Genomic DNA, 14,896 nt, shown 5'->3' on the forward strand with positions numbered 1-14,896 from the left:
TTGTCCCTACAAAATATATGAAAACCGCTAACCTCAGAGGACAAGCATCTATTATATTACATAAATCCCTTAGAATGTACCACAAATAAAAGAACAATAAGACAACATTTGACATTTTTGATTGTTTACACTGAATGCTGCATGGTTCAAACTATCTTTTTTGGGATGGTGGTGAGCTGAGCGTCTCTAGAAGTTATATTTGCTCCCTTTCTTGCTGATCCTATCGCTGTCCAGACACACAGAGACTACAAAGTGATAAACCAGTGTTGCTGTCATGGCTAGTAATAAGCTCAATAAAAACAGGAAAGGAATATTGTCAGTTAAATTGAATTTTTTTTTTTTTTTAACATATTCCTTAGAGACAAAGGTGACTATAAAAGGAAGCTGATCAGAGTATCTGAGTAAATCATTTGAAATAGTGATAATAAGAAAATGCATTTAAAAATAACTTAATACCACAAGGGAGCTATCAAGCATTGTGCCGTGATGTGTGGAAAAATAACATCCTAAAATGAATTTGTCTGATTTACGTACACAACAAATTATTGCTTTCTGCTATGAAGACACAGATGCATTACTAAAAGTGCATGTCGGGAAAGGCCAGTGTCATGGAGTTAGATATAAAATCAAACTAAAGTAACGTATGATGCCATCTTCATTAACTTAATTTGAATCGTATAATCTCCCTCACATCATGAAAGGATATATTTTAATTTAAAAAAGGCATACTTTGAAGTCACATTAACAATGCTGCAAACTTAAAACTGACAGAAGAAGAAACAATCAGATTGAATGGATCAGAAACATCAGTAAAACACAATATTGCACCGAAAACTCTTAAATGATTAAGATAAGACCAAGCACAATTTGCTAAATGTCTGTCCCTACCTTTTGAGAGTTTCCAGAGGGCATGTTTATGAATCACTTGTAATAGCTGAAATATATCCCAATTACTAGCAATCTCAGTCTATTGTCTTCTATTTTCTCATTTTAATTAATTTTGGTAGTGATCTGAGTATTTTTCTTTTACACGCACAATAAACTACTGAATGGTCGCTGAATCAGTCTGACAAAACACTTTCTTTAAAAATTCTATTTGGATGTGAGACAGGAATCTAGCCAAGCAAAGAGTGGGGACACGTTAATTGGTTGGGTTTAGTTCAGATTTAAGTTCAATTTAAACCAAGCTTGCAGTTGCAGCTGCGGGGGCTGCATCTGTAATCTCAAGCAGAATTATTTCTCAAATTGAAACACACTTTAAGTGTTTTTGCTCGACGGGGAGTTTAACTAATTCAGATGCAAAGTTAGATGAAATGTGTGAGATATGTTTAAAAAACTGTAATCATATTTTGTTTGTGCGAGGGAATTTATGTTATAGTTAACTCACGCTTAATCACTTTTGTTTTTGGTTTTCATTCCAATGCTCTTAAGATGAAAAAGTGGATTGGTTTGCTTTATGCAAATGTTTTATTTTATTGAAACAAAACAACCACCAAACAGGGCGGTTAAAAAAAAAATTCATCCATTCGTGTCTGGCTCTGACGAGGGGGCGCAGAGTTAGCATCAGCTGTGTGCTCGGCCATCGAGTGTATTTCAGACTGGATAGCTACGATGATAGCTCAGTTCACAATGACAAACGGCGTGCCTATTGTTTTGCTACAATGTTTGCTACTATTTTGGTTTTGGTTGAGCTACATCTGGTTGAGCTACATCTGGTTGAGCTACATCCGGCGTTGGAAAATGAAAATGCATTAATGCCGTTAATAAAATTGATGGCGTTAATAAGGCGCTAATAAGGCGCTAATAATATATAGAGAGAGAGAGAGAGAGAGAGAGAGAGAGAGAGAGAGAGAGAGAGAGAGAGAGAGAGAGATGTTTGAGTGAAAGAAGAAAAGATAAAAAGAGGGAAGAAGAAAAGCGGTTTTGTTTTATGATTTTTAAGCTCTCATTTATGCGCATTACATGTAAAGAACCTAAACAATTACTACAATTCAGAGTCAGTAAGCAACCCAATGAAAAGAGTACGCTGAGAAGCCAGAACAGCAGGTCCATGTTATGATGGAGAGTTCATGGAGGACATGAAGGCAGTATGGCAGCTTTTTGACACTGACAAGCTTTCTTTTGCCATTAACCGTGACAATAAGTGTTTATGAATAACAAAGGGAAAACTCTAAGTTGAGTTCACAAAGTACAAATCGCTTGTACTTCTCCTGTACCTAAATATAGCACAAACTGAAAAATGGTCATTTATTACAAACACCAAGAGCTCTGGAATTGTTGGAGGGTCTGTTGATATGCCGCTCAACATATTGATTAGAATTTTATCTTCAAATCAATTTTGCTCAAGTCAACTCTTCAGTGGACCTTGGTTTTCAGTACCATGGATAGTAACTAAGTGCTGGCAACCGAATATGTCTCTTTTAAAATTCTTTGGGGAGTGATGCTGAGGGAACATTAGACCTGTCTAGCTTTCTGTGTTTTATAACGTTACTACGCTACTGCTGGCTTCAGTCAATACTTCAAAACCTCACCTCAGTGATTTCTCAACTTGCTATATGTCTGTGGGAAGTTAGCCCCGTCACAATGACTCTGAATATCAAGGTTAGCCCGTTTGATTATATAATCTTCTAAATATGGCAAATCCTATTCTTGGGACACAGAGGAATTTGTTAAACTGGTAGGCGAGCATTCCCTTTAACAATGGAATATTAATTAATTGCATCCCTAAATAACAACATATTTAAGCACTGAAAAAAGTTTCTGAAAATGTATTTTCAGTCTAATCATTGATTATTCATTCATCAAGATGATTCAGATATGAGCTTAAGATAGCAAGCCTGAAGATGACTGCATAGACTGGTTCTATGTTTTTTAACCAAAACAGCACAAAAAAATGTACCTCTTTTTGACATTCAAATGTTATAAAAGCATTACAAACAACAAGCACTTTTATTTGACATGTGTCTTGGTATTCTCTGCTTCTTACCTGTTTGTAGGAGACAAAGATAGGTCTGCTAAAGATGATCCACTCCACCACCTTACTGCAGGGCGGGGTGGTCAGAGAGCCAATGTAGCGATAGTAACTTCCGAGCGCAGATGGCAGCAGGTCCTTCAGCACGAACGGCTCCAGGACAGTCTCTTTTTCTATATGAGAGAGGGCAGGACAGATCAATACAACATGATCCACACAACACTTTTTTATTTCTCTGCAAACTACAGAGACCAGGTTTTCTGGAGCAGATCCAGGTGCTACTGTTTCCCAGCCTTTAGGTTTATGCTATTGATTGAATTTACATTGCGCCTGCCTCGTTCAATGTCCCCGTATTGACAGACATAATTGCACTGAACACCTATAATTATGCCTGTGTTGGTGTTGGATGGCATACACAATACAATCAACATCACATCCACAAGCCCAAATGTTAACACTGGAATTATTCCCGGACTGACAAACAAAATCATCACTAATAAGAAGCACATTGTGGTCGGTGTAGAGAAAGAAAATAAGGCTGTTCATGAAAGGATAAAGAAGGCTTAAAGCGAGAAAGTCTGTTTCCTTTTTATATTACTTTCAGTGAGAGCAATCCAGAAATGGGCATTTCAAACAGAACAATTAAAGTAATCCAACAAACACATTTTCAGTAAATCTTTCGCTGAGTGGTGTGCCTTGAGCTACCACTGACCTCAGAAGAGATGCTAATTTGTGTTCTACAATGGACAATAAAAAAGAATCAGCACTGAACGGAAAGCAAGACGATGTGCCAAGCTGTTTATGCAATAAGCTTTTTTCAATGTTAAATATTCATAAAGATTGTTTTTTTTCTCTTTGAGTGCAACATGCTCAATGTATACTCAATGCCCTGTATGAGAGGGTGTGGATAATAACCAAGCAGGCTAACGATCACAGATAAATGAAATACAGGTCAAGTACATTTAATTTATAAAGCCAGAAATCACAGATTTGTCTCAGTGTCTTGATTTGAGTTCAGGTCTCAAACTAGTTGGTTTCAGTTGGAATATGTCTTAACTACGCAGGTCGAGACAATTTTAGGCTCATGTAAAAGTGTTGCTACCGTGCATCTGAAGCAAAAGAAGCTAAGGAATTCATACATTTGGTTGCAATAATAAGACTAATATAGAAGTACAGTCTGGTAAGAAACCTCTCAAAGCTGTTTGTCAATAAAAATGCTTCGGACAGAACGACTGGGTACTAAAAGAAAGGTAAACATTCTTGGAAGTATCCCGACTGTGATTTCAATATGTCTTTACCATGAATATATTTTTCCGAATGCTGGCGCCAAAGGAAATCTCAATGGTTAGGCATTCATCATCCGCAACAGATTGAATGCATATTTGACCCTTTGTTTACAGTTTCATGATACAAAGTGTGACAGCATGGACCAATATGGAGACCTAACCATCAACTGCACAATCGGTTTAACCCCTCACTCGCCTTTGCGTCGATGCATAGAAAAATGCCATTTGCACAAAATACACCTGGGAATCAGATGCGGTTGCTGCTGGAAAATCATCATTCAATCTTCATGTATTGATATTTTTGTCTGCAATAGCACAAGCTGAAAACATCTGACACGTTATCAGGGATTTTTTTTACAAATACACAAATTAACGTTCACATTGATTTGGAGACGTGTTACTGACAAATAATACCCAATATCCACGAGTGTTTTAATTCATTCCGGATATAAGAAGATAATTAATATTGCAGCTTGAAATGATACATTTTAGTTACAAAGTGTCTCCTGAAGAGCAATTTGTGGAAGAAGCTTGTCCACATACACATTTAAAGCGTTACTTCTTACTGTTTTTGAGGAAACCATCTATTACCTGGTGCAACTTAAAAATGTTCATGAGATGGTCCTATCTAATGTATAGTTACTCAAGTAATTGTTCAAATCACTGACAGTTAATTAATACAAAGTAGTTAAATCGTTTTCATCAACACCTGGAGAAAGAAAAAAGCTTTGCAGCCGAGGAGAGAAAGAGGAGGGGAAGGAGAGAGTGTGATAGGATGAGGGTGTCATCAGAGGGGAGAAAAAGGAGGAATTGACTAGTGACGCAAAGAGGAAAGAAGGGAAGGAGGCGCAGAAAGAAGACTAAGAAGCTGGCAACAAAGGGAAAGAAATTACAATAAGACACACAAGAGGAAGAGGGGGAGGAGAAGGCTTTCGATCCACTGTTCCAATGAAAACATATAAGGAAGAAGGGTGACAGGAATGAAAATAAGGGATGAGAAGGTGTGTACGACTGTCTTGAGCTGAGGGTGATGTGTGCAGTGGGGCGGGTCACTTGACAGGGATGGGAAAGGCAGAAAGGGGAGATGCACTGTCTTTATCGGCAACAGAAGCCCCCCCCGCCTCCTTTCCCTCCCTATCCCTATCCCCGCCTCTTCCTCTAACTCCCCCTTCCTTCTCTTCCTCCTCTCCCTCCCGCTGACAAGCCTCGTCTCCCGCTGCCTCCCAGACGCCAAGTTCAGAGATGTATTTTCAGCTCCGTCGAATCAGCGCGACAGAGCGAGCCAGAAAAGCAGAAAGAGTAGGATACAGGGGAGAGGGAGTTGATAGGAATTTGGTGGGGTGTGTGTTTGGGGAATGGAAGATGATGGGACAGGTCTTCCCCGAGAGTTATGCATCTGAATTAGTACTATCAAGAGCCAAATGCACGCTTCGGCACGTCTCGTTTTAAACACAAAATTCCGGAAATGTCAAAACACACAAGACACAAACTCTTTTCCTCTCGTACACGCTCTGTGCCACATGGGAGATCACAGCACCTAAAAGAGGAACGGGATGAAGATTTAGCATGGGGAGATAGCCCGTGCAGTGACGGCCTGTGCGTCTTCTTTTCTCCCAGCAGCCACAGCGGTTGAGGCAGCAGCAGCGACGGCTGGAGACGGGTCCGGCATGTCTGACATTAGTTGGAGTTAGAGTGAGGCTGCACGGCATGTATTATAAGCTCTGAGCCTCCAGCAATGCATCAGAAAAGCTAATCTCTTCAAGTCTCAATATTTCATTGCACAGTGAAGGGAAAGAGAAGACATTTAGCACAAAGTTTCATATTGGCAGCACTGAGGAACCCTGAATGTTTGTGAGTGATATTTGGTGGTATTGATTTACATTCCTGAATTGACTGTACTGCATTTAAAACTTTGAGAAGAAAACACAAGAGATTCAAGTTACACATCACAGTTGCCAAATAGCATAGTTTCTGCAAGTGAAGTTTACTTACATCACTGTGTTGGGAAGATTATGGTAATTTAAATCATTGTCACTTTTGGTTTGACAATTCTTGCAACCTATATGACAAAAGACGTGTCTAAATGGCCCATATGAAGGTTTCGCCCTATTAGCACAACAACATTGTTTCTCACTGCCTTCCAAAACACAACAGTAACAGATTTTTCTGGTACTTTCAACCACATCTGACTTTGATCCTGAAGGCCACATTATGCTAGTTTTCTTCCATCAGAGTCAACGCTGTTTTCTTTAATCTTAACTTTTAATTGATTATAAAGCCGTCTCAATGTGATCGTAATGCCTCTATATGAGGAAAGTGAAAGAGGACATCAGCAAGAAGATTGACTATTGTGTGGCTCCCCCAAACCTATTAACATGTGCTCATGATACATGTCTGCAAGTGAGCTCGCTGCATCTCTCTCGCCCCCATAAGCACTCACTTCAAGCCTCCACGTTCATGTTTTGAACAGGCGCAGCTCAAATATTTTATAAATACCAGCTTGTCCAAGAGCAGTAACACAACATTGCTACTGGCCTTAGTCCCTTCTCTTTTTTCAGTTCCTCCAAAGATGAAAAGCTACAACAATGGTGATCCCTTGTTAGTCCTCGCCGTCTTCCCTCTAAATTTTGAGTTTATTTATAATCTTAAGCATTGAGACACTTTTCTTGGATGGTTCTTATGATTTTTTCGATATAGCTTCTGTAATACTCCCAGCTACTGCTCCGTCTTTATGGTGTCTGGCTGGTTAATGTGAAGCGCATCACTTCCAATGCGTCAGCGTGTGAAAAATGCCAAAGACATCAGACGCCACAACTCCCGTATTGTGCGAAAAGCAGAGAGCTTGCCATGGCATTGATCAGCTCAATCAACACTGTGTGAACTTGTTAGGCTTGAATAGACCCGATGTTTATCTATATGTAAATGTCCTACACTCCAGCTTTAACCAAGTAGAGCGACAAAGTTCCCACCTAAGTTAGGCTATCGCCATGGCAACTGACCAATTTCCCTCAGCGGAAAAAAAGATGCAAGATGCAATGGAAATTCTGTAACATGCTAGAAAATGGACCTTACTATTTCCAAGAGTAAACTTTCTCACTCTACATGGTTATGGCTGTGAAAAGGTCATGGTCATGGATGGAATACATCAATGAAGGAGATAATATGTGCAGACCACATCATTATAAACCTTCAAAGAAATGCAATAGTTTTCTGTTGAGGAACAAATGAGTCAAACAGAAACTACTGGTCTCCTAAATGACATGTCACCACTTTGATGAGTGTGCCAAATATTGATCAGAGCCATAAATGCTGTGCTTTGTAGTCTGGTCATGAAATGCCTGGGAGATGGAGTGAATGTTCAGGACTGAAGTATAAAGTGACTGCCCCTTTAGGTTAATTTCACTGACCGACTAGATTAATTGAGACCAATCAGGCAAGCCAATGTTACTTAACATGGCAGCTGCGGTCTTGCGATAGCACAAGACCACACGGAAATCCATCTTGTCAGGTTTCAAGTAATGTATTTGTGTCCGGAATAATCAGCATCCTGTGAGGAGCTACTGGCAGCTATGGGCGGGGCTTCGGTGTGTGAGACGAAACAGAGAGACGACTCTTCATTCAAAGCAACAATGGCGGCTTCGAAAGAGTTTCATAAAGATGCTCCATCTTTCAGCTTCACTGAAACGTGGTTGTTATATGACGGTTTTCCATTTCTTTACTCGGCTTCAATGTCTTCGGTAGAATTTGCATGTTTGTTTAAACCTGACAGAGATCGCGAACGTCAACGCTTCTACCATGATCCGAAGTAGCGAAGATGCTACTATAGCATCAGTTCTGTCAGAGCTGGAGCGATGTTGGTTTTCTCAAAAGTTTGAATGGCAGATGGTTCATCCAATCACCTGCCAAGTAGTTTGTGAAAGTGCCTGCCCTTTTCCACACAGTTTTCCAATGACAGCTTCTCAGATGGTTGTGTGCAACAAACCATCTGGAGGGTCAGGTTAATGCCAAAGTCCATCTGCGGTAAAAGTTAATGAAAAGGGCCCGTTTTTGATGGTTTTCAAGCTGGAAAGAGACAGATGGAGTTTTATGATATTCACAGTGTGTTAGATTACAATTTAGAAAAGTGAAGGGAGCATGACAGAGTAAGATCTGTTGTATGGGATCATACCGGTTGTGAATTATTGCAATGTGAGCAGCAACTGTCTCGGTGCAATAACATCTCATCAAAGATGATCAATGTTTGTTTCTCAAAAAATGGTCTTTTAAAAAATGAAACCCTTTGAATTCCGAAACACTTAAACAATGTTTTTTCTGCAACAAACAAAATTCTAATAATAATCTTTTCTCTAATCCTGTAAAGATAAAAGTATTACCCACCATTCCTTGACACACACAATTTCATAAAAGCATCATGAAATGTTTGAAAAGATGTTAATGAGTTAATGTGTGGTTTTATAGCTGAAATAGATGCCAGGGTGGAGACTGTGCAGTACTTCCATCAGTGTATAGTAAGTATGTACCAGAAGTGAAGCAAGTCAATATAGCCAGAATTGAAAAATGACATATGTTGTGCATATGCTGTTGATAACGTTGTTTTTTTTCCTGAAGAAGCTTAAGGACATGACAGTTTAAAGATTACAGTGTGTTTCCAAAGCTCCTGTAATACAAGGAGAGATCACAGAATTGGCAGACAGCTGAAAAAGAGATTGTTTTCCAAGATAAATACAGAAAAGGCAACCTGAGGGTTTGCTTTTCCTGCAGAAAATGAACATCATTTAACATGTTTGGTAACATGATTACTTTTTTTACGACTGTTCTATTGAATCCATTTTTAAAGCTTGTGCCCACGACTGATTTGACAGCTTGAGATGAAGAAGGATAACAGGGGTGGGGCTTAACATAAAAGACTACAATCATTGTTAGCCACATATGTTGAATTTTAAACGTCGTTAAGACCATTGTATTCTACATGCTGACCCATTTTACACAAATGGTCAAACCATACAAACCAGGATCCAAGGAATTGTGTATATAATTTCTGCAGCTCAGGGTTTATGTCCAATGCTTGTATTCAGTGCCAGTGCAGGAAGTAGAGTTCCCCTTGTGTAGAGAGTTAGCAAGTAAGGGTTGAGGAGGTTGAGTATGTAGTGCATTTATTGTTCATAGTGGAGAGTGTTTGTGTGTCTGTCCCTACTTTGCTACAATTTTCTAATATCATCCACTGGATGGTATGTCACATTTTTGTTTTAGATATGCATAATACCCAGATGATGCATCCTATTTGCATTCATGATCACAGAGCTTTTAAAGTTAGCCAGTGAAATATCTCAAAATCTATGGAAAAACCATGCAGTTTAAATTTCCGTTTAAATAATTTGAGTCTCTTTTGTCCGTCAGTGAAAATGTCATGTTGTTTTTTTCTTTTTCTTATTGTTGTTGTTGTTCTGAATGTAATGTAATATTGATACGCATTGTTCACCGGCATGTGGGAATTGAGTGAAGTGAACTATTGTACATTTTTGATCATCATACCTTGTAAAAAACAACGTATTATGTATTATAATTCCAGGATCAGTAATCGAATAAGGCCTACATCCGTACTTAATAGATATAAATAGTGTGAAAATTATTATGAACATGTAGTTTTTCTCTTTGACCATTTTCGGAAGGGCATTACACTTCCATGCCTGGCTGAAAATAATAAATATTCCATCTAAAACAGCCCCTGTTCGCAGCCTAAAATAAGCCGTGGTGTCAGAATGAGTTAGGTGTTTATTTGCCTCTGGGTTACCATGAGCACACAACCATTAAGCATCTTTAATGAAAGGGTGTGAATACAGTAGAGTTATAACTGCTGTATCCTTGATTTTTTAACTCTGAAAGTTAGTATTAAAAGTCATACAGGGATAGGGATGTGTGTTTTTTTTCAAGCAGAGATATTTCAGCTCTAAATCCTGAAGTGTTTGAGGGCTGTTTAAAGAATAACAAACCAAGGACTCATTTATCTGCATTGTGTTACGTCTGCACATGAAATAAGGTGGTATGTTATGTGTTTTGCAAAGATATTTCAATTTTTTTTTTTTTTACTGCAAAACACTGAGCTCGTGACTTCCTATCTTGTCTTCAACAGATGGGAAATGTTGGGCTTTATTGTGAGGATTCATTACGATTTTAATGTTGTCTTTTTGATTTAATATAATTGCTTGAACCTACTATTAAATCTTTGTGCAACAATGTTTGAATACTTTTTTGTGCTTCATGTTCATGAATGATATTTCTATCAGCATGAGCACATTGGCCATGGTTTTAGTTTTGAACAGATTAATCGTTTTATTTCACAAGATTTTCCTTTCCTTACATAATGGTCGAGGTAAATGCGAACATTGTGACGTAAGAACTGTTTTTCTCAGTATGCGGGGAAAGGGATAACCAAGATGTTTAGGCATTTCAAATGTTTTTTCTCAAGTTATTGTCCTCCTAAAATGTTGCAAAGATTGCAAAAAAAAGTATATTCTGTATAGACTTCAGAGCAGCTAACAGTGTGTATCTAGGGTCTAATATATTGTTGGTAATCCAAGGAGCCACCTGATAAACACTGTGTTTTGGAAACACCTGTAGACATCTTTTAATCACTGCATCCATTTAAATACACTAAACAATACTTTTTGGTGTATTTATTCTGTAAAATTGGAAGCAGGAGGAAACAGCAACAACAACAATTAAGCATGTCTTGTTTGTGCAATTCGTACCAGCACAGTAGGAGTAAGCAGATGGATACACTGTTGTAAAATCAATAATTACATTTAAAATCCTTCTCCTCACCTACAAAGTCGTATTAGTCATATTGCAGAGGCGCCATCACATCTTAAAAGAGTGCAAAGTACTATATTTGCCCACTAGAGAGCTGTGCTCACTGAATGCAGGGCTACTTGTGGTTCATAGAGTCTGACAAAGTAGGATGGGAGTCAGAGTCTTCAGTTATCAAGTTGTCTGGCCCCCAGATATGCTGCAATGGGATCTTCCTTTTTCTCCACGTTAAAGGGCTTTTGGGGGTTGTTTTTCATGTGCCAATGTGAGGTACCGGGACAGAGGACGTTGTACGTGTACAGACTGTAAAGCCTTCTGAGGAAAATTCATAATTTGTGATTTTGTGCGATAGAAAATACAATCTTTGAAATGTAATTGTTCATTAAGAAATGGTCCTGAGAACTCGTTGATTTAATTGCCTGTTTGTGTGCTAATTAAACCGAGGTGTTGGTAGGTGTACTTTTGGCAACTGCTACATTATCTGTGTCGATTAAATTATCATGAGTGGGAACTGATTGGCTAGTGCAAACCTGCAATATCCAACAACAATGAGTCTGATGGAATATTCATCCAAGTATTTTGTGCTGTTTGTGTTGACGTTATGCCCGGATGGACTCAGATTGTTCTGACAGCTAGCATTGTATTTTGAATCCAAGACATAAAGTGTTCCACGTTTTATCCCTCAATTTATAGAACTTTTGCAAGATGGTTGAGCTTATGTATTGACCTCAAATAGCCAGGCACTGACTTTGAATGATTAAAGGTAAGTCATTGACCTTGACTAGTTATGGTTTGGTGTTGACCTTAAATGGAATTTGAAACGCAGTACTTCACAAGGGACTTATTCAAAGACAACTTAAATTGTCCTTATTAAAACCATTGCAGATTATTCTTGAATGGTTAAGGTTAGGCTTCTTCTTGAAATGTTAAGGTTAGACATTATTCTTGAATGTTTCAGGTGAGGCAATATTCTTTCATTATTAAGCTAAGGCGATGTTCTTGAATGGGTAAGGTTATGCAACATTCTTGAATGGTTGAGGTTAGGCATTTACCTTGAATGGTTGAGGTTATATAATGATGTCTCATACTTAAGGTGAGACATTGTTCTTTAATGGTTAAGGTGAGTCATTGATCTGGAATGGTTTAGGTCAGACCTGTGACAAAAAGTGAATGCAGATTACAGGTCATAGATGTACAGAAAGATAGGCTTTTTATGTGGCCATTGCTAATGTGCTACATATAGCTGTATATTTACACATCTATCTGTGTCAGCATTGTGTCATTCCCTCTGTTTATCTACTCTAGCGTCTGTGCTCCCGCTGCTCTCGTGTCACATTGTTGAATTGAAGCGATTCCTCCTTGCCGGCACATATTACAAGTCCATTAATTCACTATCTCACTCACTGCACAAAGTCTCCACTGGCTTGGCACTGTGAGACCCTGAATTGGCAATTAATTTTTAAAGAGTGTACAAGGCTTATGGTGGTTTCTCCTGATTTGAGGTACCGTGTCTACCCTGTGGCACTTTTATAGGAAATCGAAGAGAAATTCTGTTTCCCTCTTTTTTCTCTCCATCTCTACTACTGTACCAGTATGTCTACTATTCCTTTGCTGATGTCGGTTTAATCCCAAAGCGCTCTCTTTCACATCAGATCTGATGTGGCTCCACTGCGCAGTGCTCGTATGTTAAGCTTCTTTTTCATCCACTCCTCAATAGGATCTCCCGAAATTTGGGGCAGGCACATCTATGTATCTGTCCTCCTTTCTTTCTCATGACATATTTTTTTCATCTTCTATCTTGCGTTTAGTGTGTACTAGAGCTGTTTGGCATAACGCTAGTTAGTTATGCTGTGACTTTTTAAGATCATCCTTTTTTGGAATAGCAGGTAGGCTTTTAGAGGTCACATCATTTATTTATAGGTTTTGGTTTGGTCAGCACACCTTTCCTTGAGACTTTCTGGTGCACTGCATCTTAAACAAGCCTCATCTCAAGCTGTGCTGTGTATTATGTCAATGTGAGGATAACTCTTGAAAGGCCTGCTGTTTTAGAAGAGTTTGGATGAGATGAGAAAACTATCTGCACTTCTAAGAATAAATCTCATGTGCCCTCCTTAGAATCTTCATCCTTTTCTTCAAAAACAAGACTAACTTTTTTTTCTTAGGGTATTTCTTTTGCTATAACTCGATAACTACTTTCCAGGTGGCGGTGGAATTTGATAAAACATATTCATGTTCATCATAAAAAATTAACGCTTTGGACATTTGCTTCTCTCTACAAAAACATATTGTATCACAATAATTTGCTGTGGATAATAAAGACCGTAAAAAAAAGATAATTAAGGTCTCAATGATATTGATCATGTAATTAATGCAAAATAAGGGATAACATACAAATGTGTTCAAAGTATTATTATGTTTTACTTGCACAGTTGTGCAAAGTCGTGCAAATCAGAAAACAGCGTGTCCCAAACCAGGCCAGATATGTGATCTCTCCTGTCTGGTTCTAACCTGAGGCCTTCCACCAGTTGGACATGCCTAGAAAACCTCGAAAAGAAGGTGTCCAAGGGTGACCCTGTTCAGATACCAGATCCACCTAATCTGGCCCCTTCCAATGCAAAAAAAACAGCAGCTCTATTCTGAGCTCGCTCTGGATGTCTGAACTTCTCATCTCTAAGACTGAGCTAAGCCATCAAACCAAGGGAGCTCATTTTGGCCACTTGTATTGGCGAACTCCACTACACAAAGCTTCTTAGCATAGGTGAGGGTTGGAATGCAGATGGAATGGTGAATCCAGAGCTTTACCTTCCTGGCTCAGAAACCTCTTCACCAAGACGGTCCAGCACAACCCCTAGACCAAATGGCCTGCTCCATTTCACCCTTACTTATGGATAAGACCCCGAGATATGTGGAACTACCTCGCCTGGGGCATTGAGCCCAAACCTGGAGGACACTATACATCGTTTTTTTCTGCTTTGATATTAGGATTATTCACAACTGAGCATTTGTGAAGTAAGTTATTTGTGAATGACGTTAACCAGAAAGAAAGTGTGACAATTTGTATCTACTCTATCTTTTCAAAAACTCATGAGTATTGACGATATGTACATATATGTGTTTGAACAATTGCATAGCAATGATTATGATCTTTGCAAGAGTGGTGACGATATCTAGATTCTATACAAAATTCACTGGAATCCACATTAAAATGAAAAGCACGAGAGAGCCATCACTGTGGTCTTCCTCCCTTTGCAGCTTATCTTTCCCATCATCCCACCACATCATTATCAGTCTTTACATCTGCCTCCAAAGTCCCGACAAACCCTGTGTAGACAATGGGCTCCTCTCTTCGCCACCGAAGCCTTTCATGAGTCCGCTATGTAAATCAGGCTCAGCCTTTTTACCGGGCTGAATTCCCAGGGATGGTGCCGAGCCGCTCACTGGTTAACTAGTCAGAGGGCATTTGTTCCAGCGAGGTTTCATGTAAAATTCAACAAGGCATGGGATACAAAGACAGAAGAGTCAGACAGAAGAGTCAGACGAAAGAGTCAGACCTGCGGTGCGTGTCCACTAGACAAGCCAGGCAACAAGAGAAGAGAGCACTGTGAAAAATGTAACCACCCGCTGCTCCATAGAGTAGCAGTGGTGGAGACAGAGCAAATTAACCAACCACCTTTCCTGTGGGAGAGATAGGAATGTGGCCTGGATTGAACTTGAGTGGTATTTGTGTAAGATTAATTATGGAGGCAGAGTAGTTTTTCTAAGACAGCTGAGCAGGAGATAAAGTATCATGCGGTGGGGTTTTATCAAAGTTTTATTTGTGTATGCTGAAAAT

General features: G+C 39.1%; 1 protein-coding gene across 2 annotated transcripts in view; it reads right to left on the reverse strand.

The window, feature by feature from the left end:
- LOC137796156 (receptor-type tyrosine-protein phosphatase gamma-like) overlaps positions 1-14,896 on the reverse strand; it is a 377,436-nt gene that overhangs the window by 73,172 nt on the left and 289,368 nt on the right. For both annotated transcript variants that reach the window (XM_068593883.1, XM_068593882.1), the window contains exon 7: positions 2,987-3,144. In XM_068593883.1, the coding sequence (XP_068449984.1) occupies positions 2,987-3,144 (158 nt within the window). The remainder of the gene's footprint in view (positions 1-2,986; positions 3,145-14,896) is intronic.

Source organism: Clinocottus analis, unplaced genomic scaffold, assembly GCF_023055335.1.
Source record: "Clinocottus analis isolate CAN_PGR_092001 unplaced genomic scaffold, fCliAna1.0.p SCAF_3, whole genome shotgun sequence".
NCBI classification, from domain to species: Eukaryota; Metazoa; Chordata; class Actinopteri; order Perciformes; family Cottidae; genus Clinocottus; species Clinocottus analis.